This window comes from Ctenopharyngodon idella, chromosome 3 (genome assembly GCF_019924925.1).
Source record: "Ctenopharyngodon idella isolate HZGC_01 chromosome 3, HZGC01, whole genome shotgun sequence".
Lineage (NCBI taxonomy): Eukaryota > Metazoa > Chordata > Actinopteri > Cypriniformes > Xenocyprididae > Ctenopharyngodon > Ctenopharyngodon idella.
The window spans coordinates 23,757,345-23,778,665 of NC_067222.1; the positions used below are offsets into that span (position 1 = coordinate 23,757,345).

General features: G+C 36.4%; 2 protein-coding genes across 5 annotated transcripts; both read left to right on the plus strand.

Annotated features, from left to right (window-relative positions):
• The first annotated feature begins 762 nt into the window (after positions 1–762).
• cdipt (CDP-diacylglycerol--inositol 3-phosphatidyltransferase (phosphatidylinositol synthase)) lies at positions 763–5,952 on the plus strand. Its single transcript, XM_051886737.1, has 6 exons — positions 763–936; positions 2,071–2,205; positions 2,292–2,445; positions 4,523–4,604; positions 4,737–4,818; positions 5,013–5,952. The coding sequence occupies exons 1-6, from the start codon at positions 894–896 to the stop codon at positions 5,156–5,158; spliced, it is 642 nt and encodes a 213-aa protein (XP_051742697.1). The 5' UTR covers positions 763–893; the 3' UTR covers positions 5,159–5,952.
• Positions 5,953–6,414: 462 nt separating this feature from the next.
• On the plus strand, positions 6,415–20,248 carry LOC127508609 (myc-associated zinc finger protein). 4 transcript variants are annotated; one of them, XM_051886719.1, is made up of 8 exons: positions 6,422–7,255; positions 7,378–7,486; positions 7,653–7,803; positions 10,121–10,494; positions 12,629–12,984; positions 14,387–14,450; positions 15,727–15,898; positions 16,806–20,248. In XM_051886719.1, exons 2-8 carry the CDS (start codon positions 7,451–7,453, stop codon positions 17,129–17,131), a joined length of 1,479 nt encoding a protein of 492 aa, XP_051742679.1. In that variant the 5' UTR covers positions 6,422–7,255; positions 7,378–7,450; the 3' UTR covers positions 17,132–20,248. The 4 variants fall into 4 exon arrangements, 3 of the variants coding, with proteins under 3 accessions (XP_051742680.1, XP_051742679.1, XP_051742678.1); XR_007928845.1 differs by having other exon boundaries at positions 6,423–7,486; positions 7,650–7,803; positions 16,806–17,231; positions 19,349–20,248; XM_051886718.1 differs by having other exon boundaries at positions 6,423–7,255; positions 7,650–7,803.
• The last annotated feature ends 1,073 nt before the right edge of the window (positions 20,249–21,321 follow it).

The following is a 21,321-nucleotide window of genomic DNA, read 5'->3' on the forward strand; positions in this document are numbered from 1 at the left end:
TCATATAAAGGGTTTTGTGATTACATTTTTGTCAAAATAATAATAAAAATAGCTAAACAGAAGCAGTTGGTGCAAGATAATTCTCAGGTTGGAAATTCTTGAATATGTGGCTTAAAAGATTGTGGAGATGTTCAACATTGTAGGAATGTTCATTTTTAGTTTAATTTTATTGCTGTTCCTTTTATTGTTCCTCTTTTGCAGGGAGGTTTTTGTGTGATTAACCTAACTTAAAATAAGAATTTATACATAATATTCTCTAATGTTTTTAATTTTATAACTAATCTAACCTTCCCAGAACGTCACAGGGAGCCGTTTTATGTAAAAACATTAAGAACTTGAATTTTTATTAATCATAAACTACATTTTGTAAAATTAAACAAGTCTAAAAATACAGCATTGGATTAAATGTAGACTTTATTTGATTCTAACTTATTCTAATAAATCCCTTATTACAAAATGCCCATATCCTTATTTATTTAGTGATGGCCGACTGACCTTTACATATGCAGATAGATAAATAGATAAAGATAATTTTAGAAAGTCAAAACAGCACAGTACTACTGTGTAAATTTATAATGTGTCTGGAAAAACTTAATGTTTTACTAAATATATGTTTTCATTGCAGTTATACCAACGCCTGGGTTGAAAGCAGTTATTTCACAGTCACGGTGCTGTCAGTGACACACAGCTGATTTGGGGTCAGCCGTGTCACGTGATGCTTTGGGTGACACCGAGGATGGAGCGAGTGCCAATTAAAGGGGAGGATTCCTTTGACGACGTACGCGCGTACAGGAAACGTTACGTCACGCGCCACGCTCAGCTACAGAAGAGGGAAATAGAAACCCAGAAGAGAAATTTCAGGGAGCTCCGTCCAAAAAGAAACGCTCGTTGCCATGGCCGAAGAAAATATCTTCCTGTTCGTCCCGAATTTGATCGGTGAGTCAGTTAAATGAGCGAGTTAACGAACGCGGATCGTCAGCGCGCGACAGAGTTCTGCGCACATTACACCGCGGCTGCCTGACAAATAATAGTTATTTCGTTAAAAGCATACGTATATAAAGGACACAGAGGTTTTGTTTAAAGAAGCGTAAAGTCTGTACGACTGTACTAGCGTGCTGTCTGCATGATTGTTGTGTTTTACAACGGCTGGTTTGATTTCCTGCGGATGTTTGACATGCTGCTATGTAACGTCAGTCTGGCACTGTAATCCACTATAGTGAAACTCTTTTAATATAGCATTCATTCATTATTATTGCCAATGTAGTATAAAAGATTTGTCTGCATGAAGTCTGCATGAAATACAAATTCACCTTATTTTATAAATGCATGTTATAGATCGTATTGTGAACAATTTAATCCGTGCATTTTTCTTTTTTTTTTTTATGTGACTTAGTAATGTTTAGTCTAAAAGTCATAACTGGACCTTTCACTGAAACGACAGACTTCTCTGTGGTGAAGTATGCAGGACTTATCCAATTATTTAGTCTGCTTAAAGTGCCCCTATTATGCTTTTTCGGATATTACCATCTGACCAATAAGAACAGAGGAGTCTCTTTAGAGAGACTGAATCCTTTCAGACACTGAGAAAAGAGGTGATGCTGCATTTTGATTAATGCATTTTTTTTTTTTATACCTTGGATGCATTTAAATCTGTTGTAAGAAACCTCCAAAACAAAATTAGGAACCTTTAAAATAGCATAATATGGGCACTTTAAACTGCCCCTTCAAACTTGAATATATCTACCTCCACTTTTGAGTGCAATGCCCACGTCTCAAAATAACTTCCCCTCCCTCTTGCAGTGACACACATCATTTCTTTTGATGTGTTTTTTGGCATGAGGGCGGGACGATTTGTCACTTACATTATATCACAGCAATAGCAAACCACAACCATCCAATCAGTCCCCATCCTACATTTTTGTTGTTGTTTGAGAAGCCTATACATCACAATAGGAAGGAAAAGACTATAGCAACTTCTGTTTCATGCCAACTTTAATTCATAATACCCGTGTGTGCATGTACACTCCCCGTTCATATACTTTCTTTGAATCTTTTTAATGCTTTCAATAGGGTATGCCCGTATTGTACTGGCTCTGGTATCCTTCTACTTGATGCCCTGCTGCCCGGGTCCGGCTGTGTTTTGTTACCTACTGAGTGCCCTGTTGGATGCCTTCGATGGACATGCAGCCCGCGCTCTTAATCAAGGTAGTGATCTGCAGCTCTGGTGCTGTACATTATTCCTCTTTCTGTGCTTTGCTCACTCCTTGGACCCATCCCTGCCCTTTTCTTAGGTACAAAGTTTGGTGCCATGCTGGACATGTTAACTGACCGTTGTGCCACAATGTGTTTGCTGGTGAATCTGGCACTGCTGTACCCGTCCTACACTTTCCTGTTTCAGCTCAGCATGTGTCTGGACGTGGCCAGCCACTGGCTGCACCTGCACAGGTGCGTCCATCTTTTTATCCAATAAAGTGCCGCAGGCATGAATCCTAAAAAATTTTGCATTTTTGAACTTATGGTTCCACTGTCCCAAGGTCAGTGGGTTTTTAGGTGAAAAGTTTGAAATAAGGTCTGTGGTTGACACAAGCTCAAGATATTTTCATGTTTTATACGACATAAAATACGTCAGTAATACCACACACATGATTTTCTTTAAAGTTTTTACATGTCTTGAAAAAGGTAGTTGCTAACAAGTTGCTAAATTGGACTAAAGAGGTTGTCGGGGACATTATATGTTATGCTGAACAGGAAAACACATTTACTCAATAGTCTGCTTTTACAGCCTCGTTGTGTTTATAATCACATTCTTGCAGACTTTACTAACTCAAACTTTTCAGCTTGTAGATTTTAAATAAAAACTGAAAGAGTTGTCAGACACGTTGTGGTGACATTTGTTTATATTTTAACGTTAGCTTTTTACTGTATTTAGGTTTCAAAATGGAGCGGAACGAGGGTGATGCTAACTTCTGGGTTAGCCTACAAAATACATAATTTCTGCAGAACTCTATGGTCTTGTATACACTCAGCTAAATTCAGTTGTCAGTTCACCTTTTAGTGGTTAATTCTGTTCTGTACACAGACAAGTCAGTAATTTAAGGGAGTGATAACCGCATTTACACAATTCTACACCAAATTGAACTATTTGTTAAAGGGTCAGTTCACCCAAAAATGAAATTTCTGTCATTAATTACTCACCCTCATTTCGTTCCAAACCCGTAAGACCTTTGTTTATTTTCGGAACACAAATAAAGATATTTTTTAAGAAATCCAAGGGTTTCTGAACCACACATAGGCAGCAACGACATTGCACCTTTTGAGGTCCGGAAAGGTGCTAAAGACATCATTAAAAGGTGGTTCAACCTTAATGTTATGAAGTGACAAGAATACTTTTTGCGTGCAAAAACAAAACAAAAATAACGACTTTATTCAACAATTTTTTCTTTTCCCTGTCAGTCTCCTACGCTGTTGACATAGTGAACACAGTGCAGCACTTCCTGGCTTTACGTCAGGAATGCAGACTCATTATTAGCGAGTCGGTGTTCTGGCGTAAAGCCAGGAAGTGCTGCACTGTGTTCACTATGTCAACAGCGTAGGAGACTGACAGGGAAAAGAAAAAATTGTTGAATAAAGTCGTTATTTTTGTTTTGTTTTTGCATACATAGTCATTTTGTCTAGACTGGCACTGTTTGCTTGTGCAACATGGGACACAACTGCAACCCCCACACATAGCTCTCTGACGCACGCTCCACTTGTCTAATTGCTAATGTGCAGTGAAATGGCTAAATTAAATGTGCCCCCATTACCAATACACATCTACTGACAAACAATTGCAATTTTATTGTTTAAAAAGTTTTGAACTAGAATTGAAACCACAATCTCTGACATTTATTGGAGGAATTATACCTCTAGACCCCCAGTATTAAAAAGCTAGATATACATTGTAACAATTTATATTAATCTTTGTTAAAATCAGTAATTTATTAGATTACAAAATGCATATCAGAATATTGGTGAATGTTCATTCAAAAAGTCAGAAATGACAAAGAAAATTCTCTTCTCTTAAAGTACCAAATGAATCTCCACTGACCCCTAGAATTCAGTTTTATTATTTAATTTATTTGTGCATTTTATAGTAAATGTACCTGCATAAATCATTGCTAAAGTCGCCAAGAAGTGGAAATGGAAACCTTATCTATTTTGTAAATGCATTTTAATGATCTTACTGTGAATGATTCATCCATGCATACGTTTCCTTTTTTGAACTTGCAATTCGTAAGAAAATACTTTGTTTAGTTACTAAAATCAATATCTAACACTAATAGATTATTTAATGCATTTCAGAATATGAATGTAGATACAAATAGTCAGAATTATCAAAAAACCTTCATGGATCGTTAGAATCCAGTTTTATTATATATTATTACATTATATTATATACAGTATTTAATTGAAGCACATCTGTGACCTACATAAATCATGTTAATAATATGTCTGTCTTTTCTGTCCTGCTCTTTTCTTCCAGTTCCATGATGAAGGGAGCCACCAGTCACAAGACCATTGACCTCTCTGGCAACCCCATCTTACGACTCTACTACACATCCAGGGTAACAGGCTCACTCACGCTCATTCATTCACACAGTCAGGAACTCCCATCAGAAGCTTAATCAGTTGAGTATGCATATCTAGTGAAGAAGTTCACATGTACCGTCTGTTCTGACATCAGTGTTTTTCCGCAGCCTGTGCTGTTTTTCATGTGTATGGGGAATGAACTCTTCTTCTGTCTGCTTTACATAATGTACTACATTGAGGAGCCCCAGGGTGAGTATCAGCAGGCTCTTGCTGACTGTCTTGCTTTATAATTTCACTATTGTCCCACTTTTTTTGCCTTTTGCCAGTTTTATTCATTGAAGTGGTGTTCAGTTCACTACAGCAACGTTAGACACAGACGTCATTTTACTAAAATACTCCTTGCATCATGTGTCTTTGAACGACTTCTCTCTCTCTCTGTCCAGTGTGGCTGCAATGGCTGCTGGGAGTTTGCGGAGTGGTCTGTCTGCTGAAGTCTGGCATAAGTCTCCTCCACCTCATCACCGCCTCCCGCAACATGGCTGCTATCGACGTGGCTGACCGCGAGAGAGAGCGGAGCAAAGCACAATGAGAGACGAGATAATACAAAAACCAAGAAAACAGAGATGAAGGCAGAGCGAAGAAGATGAGCAGAAAACGCGCTATGAGAACATCGGCCAGTATAGATGAGGATGAGATAATGGAAATCAATCATGGGACCTTGCAAAGCCTTGCTGAGCATTTATATTTATTTGAATATAGATTATCAATGGTATGACACTAGGGGAAATACCTTACACATTTTATCCATATTCCTATAGTTGTGCTTTTCATTGCTGTTGATGAAACTAGTTGCACTATGAGTGTACCATGTCATCTTTGGGGTGTCATCATAATATTATTATTTTATGGCTGTTTTTATTTGTTATTTGAATAATCATGCATACTTTTATTAGAACTGGGATTAGAATAGCTCAGCTGTTTTAAAAACAACATTTCCACACATGCATACACATAAAAAACCGGCACATTCCACACTTAAACTGAAAGCCACTTGAGTGTTACTGTATTTGGTGTTTGATTATTATTGAACTGTCTGTATATGAGCCTGTCTTTTATTAGACTCTTATGTTTCGTTGCAGGTCTATCAAACAGAACATTTACCTGTATTCGAAGAGTGTGAAGCCATTATTATATTACACAAGTGGCTCTGGCATAATTTTCGTCCATAGCCTTCTGAATGTATTATTGGGTTGTGTTAGGAATAGACATACTGTTTTAGAGCTGTTATATAAATTATAAGAATTATGAGAGTTATATGATTGTGGAGAAATGTCCTTTTGTACTGTAACAGGTGATTTGACAATAAAGTTATCCTGACACCAAGATGGAGCTGTTATTTCTTTATTTTTCTTATTACAACAGCCCCGCAGGTGTTACTGATGATATTCCCGTCAGCAGACAAACACAAAATGCTCCCCTGTTAGTGTACGCGGTTTCAAGAACATTTAATTAATTTGATAACCCATATTATGTGATTTTTTTTTTTTTTTTTTTTTTTTGGTTTATTTTCGTGACTACAACAATGTATGAAAACAAGACAGCCTTGTGCTGTTGGTGTAATGTTGTAGAGAAGTTATGTGAACGTTAAAAGAACGTTCTCTGAACCATCACGCACAAAATAAACGTTTATTTCCGTTAAAAAAAAATGCGTCAAAGCGTTGATCTGGGAAGGTTGTGAGAGAAAAAATATCACGCTGGGAAACAAAAAATGTTCGTTGGGAGTGAGTCTGATATATGTGTTTAATCCTACTGGGCGCTTACAATTATTATCGGCAGTGATCTGGAGCCGCTTATTATTTACCGCGGCTGCGTCTGCGTGCGTCTTTACCTTTAAGGACCTGCGACATTTTCCCCCATACGAACATACAGTTGTCTACCACCGGTAATCTTTGTGTTGTAGACTTAGGTTTTGGGAAAGAATGCGCTGAGGGGTTCTTTTAACTGATCTCGATGTTTATGGTGTAATTTGCGTCGGCAGATCAACCGCCGGAGGGGCGCGAGAGGACGACACCGCGCTCACGCTCGAGAGCATCGCGTGGAGGAGGGGACGAAGACACAGAGGGGGTGTTCACTCAAAATATACTATCCCTTTAAAACAAGGGGGACACGGCGGTGGGGGAGAGATAGCGGGGCAGAGAAGACGGGATAAAAAAAGAAAAGGAAGAAAGAGCGAGGGTGGGAGGGTGAGAGTATTGCAGGAAAAAAAGGAAAAAAATGTCATCCTCTCGATTGAAATGCCGAGGCGGAGCCATGGACGACGACCGGTGAAGCGCTCGCCAGACACGAATGAGATTTAACGCAACGCCGAGGCTCTCGCAGATGCCGCTCGGGGCCTGGATGGAGAATCTTATAATAAAAAAATTGATGGAATTATTTTTTACCAACGCCATGCTACAGCTGAAAGCAAATGAAACATTAAACTGCCATTTTAATGATATTATTTTTGCATGAGTTATTGCACAGCGGTCTAATTAACAAGAAAACATAAAATGCAGAAATTCATTATTATTTATTATATTTTAAGCATGATAGGCCACTGTTATGTGACCATGCGGTGTTAATAACAGGGACTGGACTCTGACTGACAGCTGTCATTTCTTAATATTTTTAAATATTTTGAAATAAGGTAATGTGTATAATAATTTATGTCAGAGTAATATGCATTCTTTCACTTTTTAAATTTCAATAACGTTATTTTACATATGATAGCTTTACATTTACAAAGCATATATACATTTGATATAATAGTGAAAGAAGTCTCTCATTGTGGGGGGAAATCGACTAGTTCATTTCACACGGCATCTGTACTCTTCTACACGTCATGATGGATGCAGCTTGGAGCAATTTTCTCTTTCAGGTAAGACAATGCTTATATGACATAATGTTGATGGCTATTTTGTTATTTAATTAAAATTCTTGTCATAATAGTTAGCATCTGTCCATAATGGCACCGGTGAAATTTCATTCACAAGTTAAGGCAAAAGAATGTTTAAAATCTGTGATTTTGCCCCTTCTCACAGCAGACTCCGCCTTCACAGTCCCAAACTGACGCGACCCTCCAATCAGATCTTCTCCCGGAGCTCGCGGATGCCGCTCAGGACCCGCCCCCTGAGCACATAGCCCCGCCCCCATCCACGGTGGACACAGCAGCGCTGAATGAGGAGCCTGAACCGGGTGAGGGAGGGGCAAAAGAGGACGGTGGGAAGGGAGAGAACGAGGTTAGGCTGTTTGTAGTTGTGGCATTAGTGGCTGGAGAATAATGTAAATGGGTGAGAATGCTTATGATCCATTTATTTGCATAAGACTGGAATATTATTATTTCTCTCCTATAGAGTACTACAGTTGGTTTCCGGAAAGTAAAAACTGAATTAATTTTCCACATAAGGAAATTGATTTTGAACGGTAACTTATAAACCTTTAAAGACAGACCTAGGTTGTTAATCCATGGTATTTGCTTCTGCCGAAGCTGTCAACCTGCATTATTTCAGCTTGTTTTTAAAATGATTGTTTAACAGTGAAATTCCTGGTGAAAAACTACATCACCCATAATTCTTTACAGAAAATTACACCAATCAGAGAGTCGAAAAAAACAACATACTCCAAAATTGCTCTTTAGCTCCTCCCACTCCCATTAGGCACTGTGATTGACGTAATCGAGTCAATCTCCCTTCGCTCACAAAATACTGAAATATATATGCATATTTTGCATTAAACTTAAAATATGTTATTTTTATACATACAATCAACATACTTGTACATTAATAATTTTATATTTCTTCATCATTTTTAATTAGATTATGCTGTTCGCAATGCTTCATGTGATTTTTCCTTCAGTAAAACTGTTAAGTACACAGTCTTGCACCTTTGTCTTTTTGTCAGATTTTCAAAAACGTTTTGCTTCAAATCCCATTTTTATAGTGTTGTGATCCACCTCGTGGCTGATTGGCTTGGTTCACGGCTTATTACTCTTTAAAAAAGGCTATTTCAAAATCCCTATGGAAAAAATGAATGGAAAAAAGAATTCCGCAGCCAGCACCACTGAAAAAGGGGGAGGTCACTGTTGCACTCTATACCTGAAGAGAGATTTGCCATTCAGAGAAGTTGCTGTTACCATAGGAACAGAAATCGGGTTAATGAACCAATGTTGTTATTGTTAACTAAAGCTATTAAAAATCAGTAATTGAAAAATAGCTGAAAAAAAAAATATATTAAATGAAATAATTAAAGTTAAAGAAATTTTACCCCCCCAGAATGCAATGTGTACTCCCCCAAACTCAATTTTTACCTCCAAAAAATTTTTACACCCTATAACACGATTTTAACCTACTAACCCTAACCGCACTGAACGTGATTTTTACCCCCAGAATACGATTTTTACCTCCAGAACGTGATTTTTACCCCCTCAAAGTGATTTTCACCCCCCAGAACATGTTTTTTACCGCACTGAACGTGATTTTTACCCCTCAGAGCACGATTTTTACCCCAGAATACGATTTTTACCTCCAGGACGTGATTTTTACCCCCTCAATGTGATTTTCACCCCCCCAATGTGATTTTCACCCCCCAGAACATGATTTTTATCGCACTGAGCGTGATTTTTACCCCTCAGAGCACGATTTTTACCCCAGAATACGATTTTTACCTCCAGAACATGATTTTTACCCCCTCAATGTCTTTTTCACCCCCCAGAACATGATTTTTACCGCACTGAACGTGATTTTTACCTCTCAGAGCACGATTTTTACCCCAGAATACGATTTTTACCCCAGAACGTGATTTTTACCCCCTAAATGTGATTTTCACCCCCCAGCACATGATTTTTCCCCCCCGAATGTGATTTTTTTTACCCCCAGAACGCAATTGGGTTCGTTTTGGCTGTGATTGGGTGGGTTTTGAATAGCAATTGGACTGGTTTTGTTACGTAAACCTGGCAACCCTGTCTAGTACCATCATCTTTTTCCAGTTTTTCAAAACCTACTTCAAATAAAAGGTTGTTTTGATGTGATTCATGTTGGAGCTGGATGATTTGGTTAAAGTCTCAGAAGTCTGTACTGTGAATCTTTTTCTAATCCCTTTGGTGAAAATTCTTCCAGAACCAAGGCAAATTGGGCCATTTTTTTAAAAAACATTTTATGTAGCCCTGATGAAGAATAGTGATAAAACATCTTAGAAAATGTTATTCATTGTGCTGGTTTATCATATTTCTCTAAAAGCAAGAGAATGATAAAACACAGAAAAAGCATTTTTTGCACTTTAGTTTGATGCATTAGTGCTAAAAACGTTTCCTGCTTTTATCAGTAAGTGGAGAGAAAGAAACATGAAAAAATTGCCCATGTGATTTCACATCTTATCATAATTACTGCCTCCAAGCTCTTAAGTAGGAATGCAGCATAGTATGTTCTTGAGTTTCATCCTTATCCTAGCCAAGGTGTTTGCGACAAATAGACTATACCTGTGTGTGCATAACCGTCTCACTCTTTCTCTTTCCCAGTGAAGCCAGTCACGCGACCAGCCCGGCCTGCACACATCTGCTCCATATGTAATAAGCAGTTTAAGAACAGCTACAACCTGCGGCGTCACCAGTCTGTCCACACTGGAGTGAAGATGAAGGACAGAGCCGCTAGAGAGAAAATAGACGGAGGGAAGGCTGCAGCACGATTGGAGAGGCAGACCATCCCCCTTTCTCTCCTCCAGCTGTCTATACCTGCCTCCATACCCACAGCAGTCGACCCGATGGCCCATCCTTCCCCAATCGGCAATCAGCAGGTAGAAACAGTTGCTGTCTCTATCGCCCCGGCAACGGTTGCCATGACAGTGAACCAGCCCCTCCCTACTGCAGTGGTGGTTACTGGGACAATGGTGCAGGTCGGGTTGGTTTTGTGTCTTTGGTTAATACTTTGCATACCTTTGCTGCACTTCCCTTGTTCTTGCTTCGACTTTTCCCTGATGCCTTGTATGTCATTGTCTCTTCTTATTTCATTTTTAACTCTAAGCTATTAGCCACAATTTATAAATTAAAAAAAATTGCACTTTAAAGAGTTAGTTTACAGAGAAATGAAAATTCTGTCATTTATTTCTCACCCTCATGTCGTTCCAAACCCGTAAGACTTCCGTTCATCTTCAGAACACAAATTAAGATCTTTTTGATGAAATCTGAGAGCTTTCTGTCCCTCCATAGACAGCTACCACTTTGACGCTTCAAAGGGCCTGTTTACACCTGGTCACTTCATGCGTTTTCTCTGACCAGAAAGCTGTCAATCATGAAAAGACCAGGTGTAAATGCCCTCCAAAACGCATTCGAGACAGATTTAAATTCGATCGCTCAAACCACTTCAGGAGGTGGTCTGGGACGCATTCCAGTCAAAACTGAACAGGTCTAAATGCATCTGGTTGTTGAAACCACATGCAAATTTTAATCCTCCCAACAATGCTAAAATGAAAAAAACTCCTCCCAACAATGCTATAAACATGTGAGCGCGTGTTATAGGATAAATAACATGTTATAGCCAGATATGATAGCGTTACTGCAACACGAGTAATGAGTAATTGAGTAATGAGACTCAATGATCTTACCTGTGCTGTTGCCGCGTGGTCTTTGATTTTTAAATTAGCTGATGATCAATAAAATACAGCTCATATTTGTTGTTTTCTGTGACGTGAACTGCATTAAATATGCATATAGCACAGGAATTGAAGATCGGATTTATATCCATTTTGCGGAGACACATTTATGTGACCAAGTGTAAATGGAATCGTTTTGATAAATCAGATATCCGTTCAGTAAAAACGCATAAAGTGACCAGGTGTAAACAGGGCCAAAAAGTTCATAAAGAGATTTTAAAACTAATCCATATGAATTAAGCGGTTTAGTCCAAATTTTCTGAAGAGACTTGATCGCTTTATATGATGAACAGACTGAATTTAGCCTTTTATTGACATATTAAACATTGATCAGCCAACATAAACAGAAGCTCAACCGAACTTGCTTGATGCGCGAGAACAAACCTCTTGGTAACACACGAGAATGAACCTCACTGGTTCTTGTACGTCAAGCAAACATGCTTGAGTTTACGTTTACCACAACTGATGTGTGAGTTGATGAATGTTTATATGTGAATAAAAGTCTGAATTCAATCTGTTCATCATAAAAAGCGATTGTGTCTCTTCAGAAAATTTGGACTAAACCACTCAATTCATATGGATTAGTTTTACAATCTCTTTATGAACTTTTTGAAGCGTCAATGGAGGGACAGAAATCTCTCAGATTTCATCAAAAATATCTTCATTTGTGTTCTGAAGATGAACGAAGGTCTTACGGGTTTGGAACGACATGAAGGTGAGTAATTAATGACTGAATTTTCATTTTTGGGTGAACTAACCCTTTAATAAATTTTTTTTTTTTTAAATCTAAATAAATGGTCAGTGAAACAAGGTGCTTAACAATTAGAAAAGGCTGATCATCAAACGCAGTAGGTCAAGCTAAATTTTATGAGCTGTTTTATTTTCCATTCATTTTAAATGAGGTTGCAAGCAGTTTCAATTATTCCAGCCTTTAGGGATGAATTGCTAATTTTATTTTAGATAGATGAATAGTTTACCTAACATATCTGATAGTTCTCACATCACAAAAACATGCTATTTATGACTCTCAAATAGTAATGGGACAATAATCTGTATACCATTCATGAAAAGTGCCATTTAACATGATTTCATCATTATTTCTCCTCATGTCTGCTCTCCTGTAATGAACAAAAATAACTGGTTTCAAACATTCTACCTCCCAATTCCCAAGACTCTGCAAAAATCAGGCTAATGCGTCAGCAGTTGTGTAACATGGTCTCATACCTGCTCTCACCTCATTTGTTGAACACTTGCAGTCAGTTGGTTAGTAGGTCAGCAAACATTGTGCTTGTTGTACCCAGAAGACACTTTTGCTGTGGCTTTAAACACAAAAACATCAAGGCCATAAAATCTGAAATTCTGTTTTACTGTTTTTCAGGCTGCACCAAATAGCAACATCAATGATAACCTAAGTAATCCCACCCCAATTCAAATATCTATCCCAATAACAAACCCATTACCCATCAATCCAACTCCCAATCCTAATCCCAACCCCAACCCTAACCCCAATCCAGTCAGGAAGAACCATGCTTGTGAGGCTTGCGGGAAGGCGTTCAGGGACGTGTACCATCTTAACCGTCATCGGTTGTCCCATTCGGATGAGAAGCCGTACTCCTGTCCAATCTGCCAACAGCGGTTTAAGAGAAAGGATCGAATGAGTTATCACGTTCGGTCACACCAGGGAGGAGTGGAGAAACCGTACGTGTGTCCGCATTGCGCCAAGGGCTTCTCACGGTAAGAGATAAAGCTTCATCCATCAGTGAACTGAGATTATGAGGACATGAATTTTTAATGATTTCTATAAACACATGCATAAAAACAAGAACAAACTGTTTATCAGGCCAATCCACAGCAGGGTTCAAAAGTGAGCATTATACTGCAGTTCTGACAGTAGTCGAGGACTCTGAATTTTGTCGTTTAACTGAAAGCTATGGAGAGATGCCCTAATTACTAATTAGAGACGGAAAATGGGTTAGTGATGAGGAATAAATGACCTTCTGTCTGTATTTATCAATCTGTCTCATATATTTTGACATACATCTACATCCATATTCAGAGCTCTACAATAAGTCAAGCCAATAGTACATTTTTTATTTAGCCTGGTGTCATTTTCACTGGCCCTATATATATATATATATATATATATATAATATACTGGCCCTATTCACTATATATTCTCTATATATAAAATACTTTTATTCAGAAATATGCATTAAGTTGATTGAAAAGTGACAGTAAAGACATTTATAAATATATAAAAAAGATTTCTAGTTCTAGAAATGGGTTTCTGGAATCCTGGAAAAATCTTCGAATGATTTCTGAAGGATCATGTGACTCTGAAGACTGGAGTAATGATGCTGAAAATTCAGCTTTGCCATCACAGGAATAAATTACATTTCATAATAATTATTAAAGGGATAGTTCATGATTTACTCACCTTCATGTTGTTCCAAACCTGTATGAGTTTCTTTCTTCTGTCGAACACAAAAGAAGATATTTTGAAGAATGTTGGTAACCAAACAGTTGATGGTCGCCATTGAATTCCATAGTAAGAAAAAAAATACTTTGGAAGTCAATGGCTACCATCACCTATCTTATACAGGTTTGGAACAACTTGAGGGTGAGTAAATGATGACAAAATTTTTATTTTTGGGTGAACTATCCCTTTAATAGTTATGGTTATTTATAAAAAAAAAAAAATAAATAAAAAAAAACAATATATATATATATATATATTTCACAATATTACTGATACAATTCATTATATTATATTATTTTTATGTATAATTATAGTTCCTGCAGCTCATCTGATCAACTCTGAGGTCACAGGTTTGATTCCCACAGCACGCAAATGCTGCTAAAAATAATTACCTTTGAATGCAAGTTGGTTTGGGTAAAAGCATCTGCTACATGAATATATGTAAATAATTAATGAAAACATCTGTACAACCTGTGTCCTCCTGCTGTTTTAAAGGAGCCCTGATGCTACAGACAGAGGCAGATCTCTGCTGGCCCTCCTCTAGTTCACATGGAGATGGAGTGCAGCATGCACACAAGTGCGCAAGGGCCTCTGCTAGTTACTGTGGTTTTGTGTGTATTGTATTCTTTGGTTGAGCCCTCTCTCTGTCTCCTCCAGGCCTGACCATCTTAACAGTCATGTGCGACAGGTGCACTCCACAGAAAGACCCTTCAAATGTCCGGTAATTAAAAGGATGCAGCTCTACTCTTCTACTCTCCCTGTCTTCCTCTCTCTATTTTTCTTTCTCTTACTCTTTATCACAGTCTTTAACTTCTTCTCGCATGCTCTATGTGATTTGACGTGCCGTTGATTACCACTAGACTTCTTCCTCAGTCAGTAAAAACAAATTAAAGTGCGCTTTTTTTTACTTTCTATTCATCAAATAATCCTGAAAAAAATTAATTTGAGCTCATATTCCCTTCTTTATTATCCGTTTATTAATCAAAACACTTTTGTGACTGTTTATCTTTAATTATGCTATAATGTACACTATTGTTTAAAAGTTTAAGGTCAGTTAAATTTGTTAATGTTTTTAAAAGAAGTCTTTTATTTTCACCAAGGCTCCATTTATGTGACCAGTTGTACAGTAAAATCAGTAATATTGTGAATAATATTAAATAATACTACAATTTAAAATAACTGTCAGTTTTTTTGGGAATGAAATTGCTACTTTTATTCAGCACAGATGCATTAATTTGATCAAAAGTCGCAGAAAAGACTTTTACGTATAAAAAATATATCACTGTTTCCACAAAATTATTAAGCAGCACAACTGTTTTCAACATTAATAACAATAAAAAATATTTCTTGAGCACCAAATCTTAGAATGATTTCTGAAGGATCATGTGACACTGAAGACTGGAGTAATGATGCTTAAAATTCAGTTTTGAAATTACAGGAATAAATTACATTTTAAAAATATATTACCATAGAAAACAGTAAATTTAAATTGTAATAATATTTCATAATATTGCTGTTTTTATTCTATTTTTTATCAAATAAATGTAGCCTTGGTAAGCCTTGGTTTAAAAAAAAAAAAAAAAAAAAAAAACATTAAACAATCTTACTGATCCCAAATGTTTGAACAGTACTGTATTTGTATGAATTTGTCTTTATAGACCCATGTATGAATGGATATTATTTTTTATGATAATCAACAGCATATTACTACATTTAATACCTAAAATATAGACCAGAGTCTTCTTTTAAATCATCCTGCCTTGTTTGTTTTGGCTCTTTATTAAAACTATACATTTTATTGCAGTATTGCAGAGTTCTTGCATGTGCTTTTCTGCTCGTATGTGTGAAGACGTGTATGTGGGCTGCAGCCATATGTGTCTGGCAGTGTGTGAGTCGAGGATGAGTCATGATGTGTGTGATGAAGGCAAGGATAGGGACAGAGCTGGAATACCATAATGAAGATTGTGTTTGATGAACCGTGCTGTTTGTTTGTGCAGACCTGCGAATCCGCGTTCGCTACTAAAGACCGGTTACGAGCTCATATGATCAGACATGAGGACAAGGTTCCCTGCCACATCTGTGGCAAACTTCTCTCCCCTGCTTACATCACAGATCACATGAGGGTCCACAACCAATCACAGCATCACGTCTGCCACCTCTGCAACCGCAGTGAGTTTCATTGATTATTTAATTTGCGGTTACCTTTTATTATTATGCTTTTATTAAACAAAACACTTTTGTGAATGTGTCTCTTTAAATATGATGTAATCTGCACTGCTGTTCAAAAGTTTGGCGTCAGTATCATTTTTTAATGTAAAAAGTCTCTTATTTTCACAAAGGCGGCATTTATTTGATCATAAATAGAGTAAAAACAGTGATATTGTGAAATATTATTGCAATTTAAAATAACTGTTTTCTATTTAAATATATATTTTAAAATTCCTGTGATGCAAAGCTGAATTTTCAGCATCATTACTTCAGTCTTCAGTGTCACATGATCCTTCAGAAATCATTCTAATATGATGATTTGCTGCTCAAGAAACATTAATTATTATTATCAGTGTTGAAAACAGTTGTGCTGCTTAATAAATATGTGGAAACTGTGATATGTTTTAGGATTCTTTGATTAATAGAAGGTTCAAAAGAACAGCTTTTATTTAAAATATAAATCCTTTGTAATTTTCTAATATTAAAAACTATTTACTCTCACTTTTGATCAATTTAATGTCTTTGCTGAATAAAAGTATTAATTTATTTAACTAATTTATTATTTAGAATTTATCTTATCACATTTTATTCAGACTTTAACTTCTGTTAAATTAATAATTTAATACATAATATTTTACCATAGCTCTATAGACTGAATCTTTTGGCTCAACTGACTCTTATGAGCTGATCCTTTTTAATGAATCGTTTAAACATAAATACATAAATAAAAATGAAACTGCATAGTTTGAGCATTTACATTTTTATAATGTATCAAGTTAGAAGGTTCCCTGTATAATTTACAGCACTGAGAATGTGAAAAGAGAAAACAATTACATTTTTCATAAAAATCATCCTTGTTTCCCCCTAGGTTTCACCACACTGACGTACCTGCGCGTCCACGCTCAGAAGCACCATGGGCAAGAGTGGAAGGAGAGTGGCGTCGGCCGTGGCTCAGGCCCAGGCGGGGTGCTCTTATGCCAGCTGTGTGGGGTACACTGTAAGACACCCACACAGCTGCAGGGTCACATGGCCACGCACGCCAACCAAACGGACCCCAGCGTTCCTTGCCCCATCAGCAGCAGCAGCAGTTCAGTGCCAACAGTGGGCACCGCCACTCCTGTCTCCAGCCCTCCAGTCACAGTTGGGCTGCTGGTGACTGACTGCTCCAGCATTGCTCCTCAGAGCCACAGCTAGCCAAAAGCACACCAGGAGGAGGGAGGGTGGGGTAGATGAAGCGGGGGTAATGGGTGGGAGGGGAGAAAATTGTGCAAGAGGATGGGCCTAATCTGGACAGGTGAGGATTGATATATTAAATATTCACAATGTATTTGCAATCATTTTGCTGCCACATAATTGAAAGATGCAGAGATTTTAATGCAATTTTAATTTGCCCATGTCATGTTCATGTTCTGTTTCTGTTGGCTATTTTCCCGTTTGTCATTAGTCTCCTTGGTTACTGATTAATTTGTTATTCTGTTCAGCTATGTCCTGATTAGTTCCATTTGTTTTCCTCTTGTATTTACGTATTCCCTGAGTTTCAGTCTGTTGCTTTGTCCGTTTTCATTTATACAAGTGGCTGTACATTCTGTTCTCCTGAGCTTTTCTAAATGTAATATTAAAAGACTGTTGTATTTGTAGTCCTGTCGTTGTGCGCTTCCTTCACAGAGGTACACATTACAGCCCATTCATTTTCCTAAAAACTGATTCCATGATCTCTGCTTGTCTTGCAGTTAGTGGATGTTTTAAAGGGTTAGTTCACCCAAAAATGAAAATTCTGTCATTAATTACTCACCCTCATGTCGTTCCACACCCGTAAGACCTTCATTCATCTTCGGAAACACAAATTAAGATATTTTTGATAAAATCCAATGGCTCAGTGAGACCTCCTTTGACAACAAGATAATTTAACACTTTCAATGCCCAGAAAGCTACTAAAGACATATTTAAAACAGCTCATGTGACTACAGTGGTTCAACCTTAATGTTATGAAGCAACGAGAATACTTTTTGTGCGCCGAAAAAACAAAATAATGACTTTATTCAACAATATCTAGTGAGGGGTGATTTCAAAACACTGCTTCATGAAGCTTCGAAGCTTTACGAATCTTTTGTTTCAAATCAGTGGTTCAGAGCATGAATCAAACTGCCAAAGTCACGTGATTTCAGTAAACGAGGCTTCGTTACGTCATAAGTGTTTCGAAATTTCAATGGTTCACCACTAGGGGGTGTGACTTTGGCAGTTTGATACACGCTTCGAACCACTAATTCGAAACAAAAGATTTGTAAAGCTTTGAAGCCTAATGAAGCAGTGTTTTGAAATCGCCCTCACTGAGCCATCGGATTTTATCAAAAATATCTTAATTTGTGTTCCTAACTAACCCTTTAATATTTGTATTAAGTTTGTTTCATTTCTGTGAATCAGTTAAAACTGCCATTTAAATGAATCAATTCAAAACTCTTGTTCAGTGGTTCATTTGTGTTGTCATTCAAAAATGTTCACGGAAATCCCCATCTGGCATTTTACATACACTACCATTCAAAACAACTGGTAATTTGGTTGAAGTCGAAGTATGCATTAATTTGATAAAAAAATAAATAAATAAATCAGTAAAAACAGCAATATTATGAAATATTATTACAATTTAAAATGACTGTTTTCTATGGTAATGTATTTTAAAAATGTAATTTATTCCTGTGATGCAAAGTTGAATTTTAAGCATAATTTCTCCCGTCTTCAGTGTCACATGATCCTTTAGAAATCATTCTAATATGATTTGGTGCTCAAGAAACATTTCTTCTTATTATCAATGTTGAAAACAATTGTGTTGCTTAATATTTTTGTGGAAATCATGAAAATAGAAATCTTTGTAACATTATAAATGCCTTTACTGTGACTTTTGATCAATTTAATGCATCCTTTGCTGAATAAAAGTATTGATCTTTTTCAGAAAATATGACTGACCCCAAATTTTTGAATGGTAGTGTCCCTTAAAAAAAAAAAAAAAGTAAAAATAATGTAATATGTGGTATATGTAAATTATTAATGCTTGTACTCATATAATTGAAAAGTAAAAAAATGTCTTCAGTCATTGAAAAAAACTGTAAAAACATGCACTGATTATTTTAACTTGAGTTTTACAGTATTTTACTGCTTTTTTAATGTATTTGGTAACAATGTCCATGGTCAAAATGATGGTTGAAAAACATCTTTAAAAAAAAGCCACTGCAGTGCAATTGCATAAATATTTAGATATCTTTTTATATATCAGTACTAATGTTAAGTGATGATAAATCTGTTTTTTGTCTTTTATATCATCCACCTTTTTGATGTAATTGATTTATTAATAGAGGAGGAATGTGATTGTATTCAAATCAGCATTACCAATCAAACCTCAATGTTTTCTCACTCCAGGCTGCCATGGAAATGCCAACACAAAGATTGCCATGGAAACCTACCCTTTACCCCAACCCCTCCCGTCCACCTCAAATCTTGCTGCCACTGTGCTAGACATGAACGACTCTAAAAATAAGTGTGACTTTTGAATGAACTCAAGAAACACGACCCTGCTTCAGATTCACTTTTATGTGCAGATCGAGCAGCAAGTCTTATAATTGCTTTTCCTTGTATTATTTTCTGCTGGATACAGTCTAAAGGTGTTTTGAAGAAGAGCCTACGAAGATCTGATAGATGACTGGTTTGGGTGTCGCTAAATTTTCCTGCAAAGTCCCATTGGAGAGATCACTGGTTTTAAATGTAGGATGTTATTAAGTGCTGTCCCAGTTCATTATTTAAAAAAAATCTAATGTTGAGGAATGTAGAGCAATGAGAGGAACTGACACATTATGCATCCCAACCATTTCCTTATATTATACTGGCTCATATCTACATGATCTACATGAGAGACAAATGAATTTAAGAGATCATTCCATCATAAATGATCTTGACATGAATGACAACATTTAAGGGAATCAAATATAATGCCATTTCCTCTCATAATTTCCTCTCATTTGAACGTGGTTACAAGGATAAAATATTTATATTTGCAATGTACATAGTATATGTGAATACTACAAATGTGTCTATTGTTCATTGCCTCCTTTGATATTTTTCTCATTGATCTCGATTTTTGTTAAAAGACGTTATACAAATGTAACAAAATGTTGATTACATTGAATAAGATCTGTAACCTATGTTTCCAATTCTGTTTGTGTTGATGCTTGTTTAACGCCAATATGTGTTGGTGTCGCTGTGCTCTTATCCTAATTAATCTCTGTATAATGAACATGCACCTAATTATACTGAATTTAACTATTGCTGTCTCACTTGCTTTATTGAGATATAATATGCGTTTATCCATTTGAATCACAGTTGCTATAGTGATAGAAATGGAAAGAATTGATTCTTTTGAAAGAAAAGGAGGATTTTTTTTTTCTGCGAATGTTACACAACATTACTTTTTTTTCAAACACCATAATTTTGTAATGTGAACTATTAGATATGTTAGAAAAAAAACTATCTAATATAAAATGAATATAGCACAAAACATAGCTATAGTTTTAAAAACATCAAATGCCTGTCCCACCTCAGAGGTCTTGGCCTTTAATAATATCATAGGTCATAATATAATATTTCATGTATTTATTTAGCTTCTGTTTTTAGTTTTAAGGTGCTTTATTGGCATGACAAATATATTGCCGAAGCCTTTGCAGCATTGCTGTATAAAATACAATATAAAAGGTGCAAAATGAAAATCAACATAAATTAAGAAAAAACTGTCTAATTGACAGATATTAATAAATATGAACATAATGGCCTGGTTTCATAGACAAGGCTTAGATTAAGCCAGGATTAGGCTTTAGTTCAATTAGGACATTTAAGTAGCTTTTATAAACATGCATAAGAAAAAGAAGAAGAAAACAAACATTACATTTGATGTGCATCTTGAGACAAAACAATGACACTGACATATTTTAAGATATCTTAGTACAAGTTGCTTTCAGTTAAAACAGCTCAAACATGCATTTTAGTCTGGGACTAGCTTAAGCCTTGTCTGTGAAACCGGGGGATTAATAAATTACATCTAACAATTGTAGAAAATGGTAAATATTTTTTTTATTACTTAAATGATTAAATTATATTGGGCCAGTATAGCTAGGAAGGACAACATGCAAATAATATTTCCCAGTTTTTATACAAATTTTAGTATTAACTGTGTTCATCAAGCTTTTATCAAGATCAAACCTGTTACCCCAGTTTTTGCAAGAAAAAATATAGCATCACACAAATAAGGGTATTAAACTGTATTATTTAGACAGTCTCAAATTATGGTAAATCTCTGACAATAAAGCTTCATTTTTAAAAGTTTCAGGCTCTATATTTTGCAC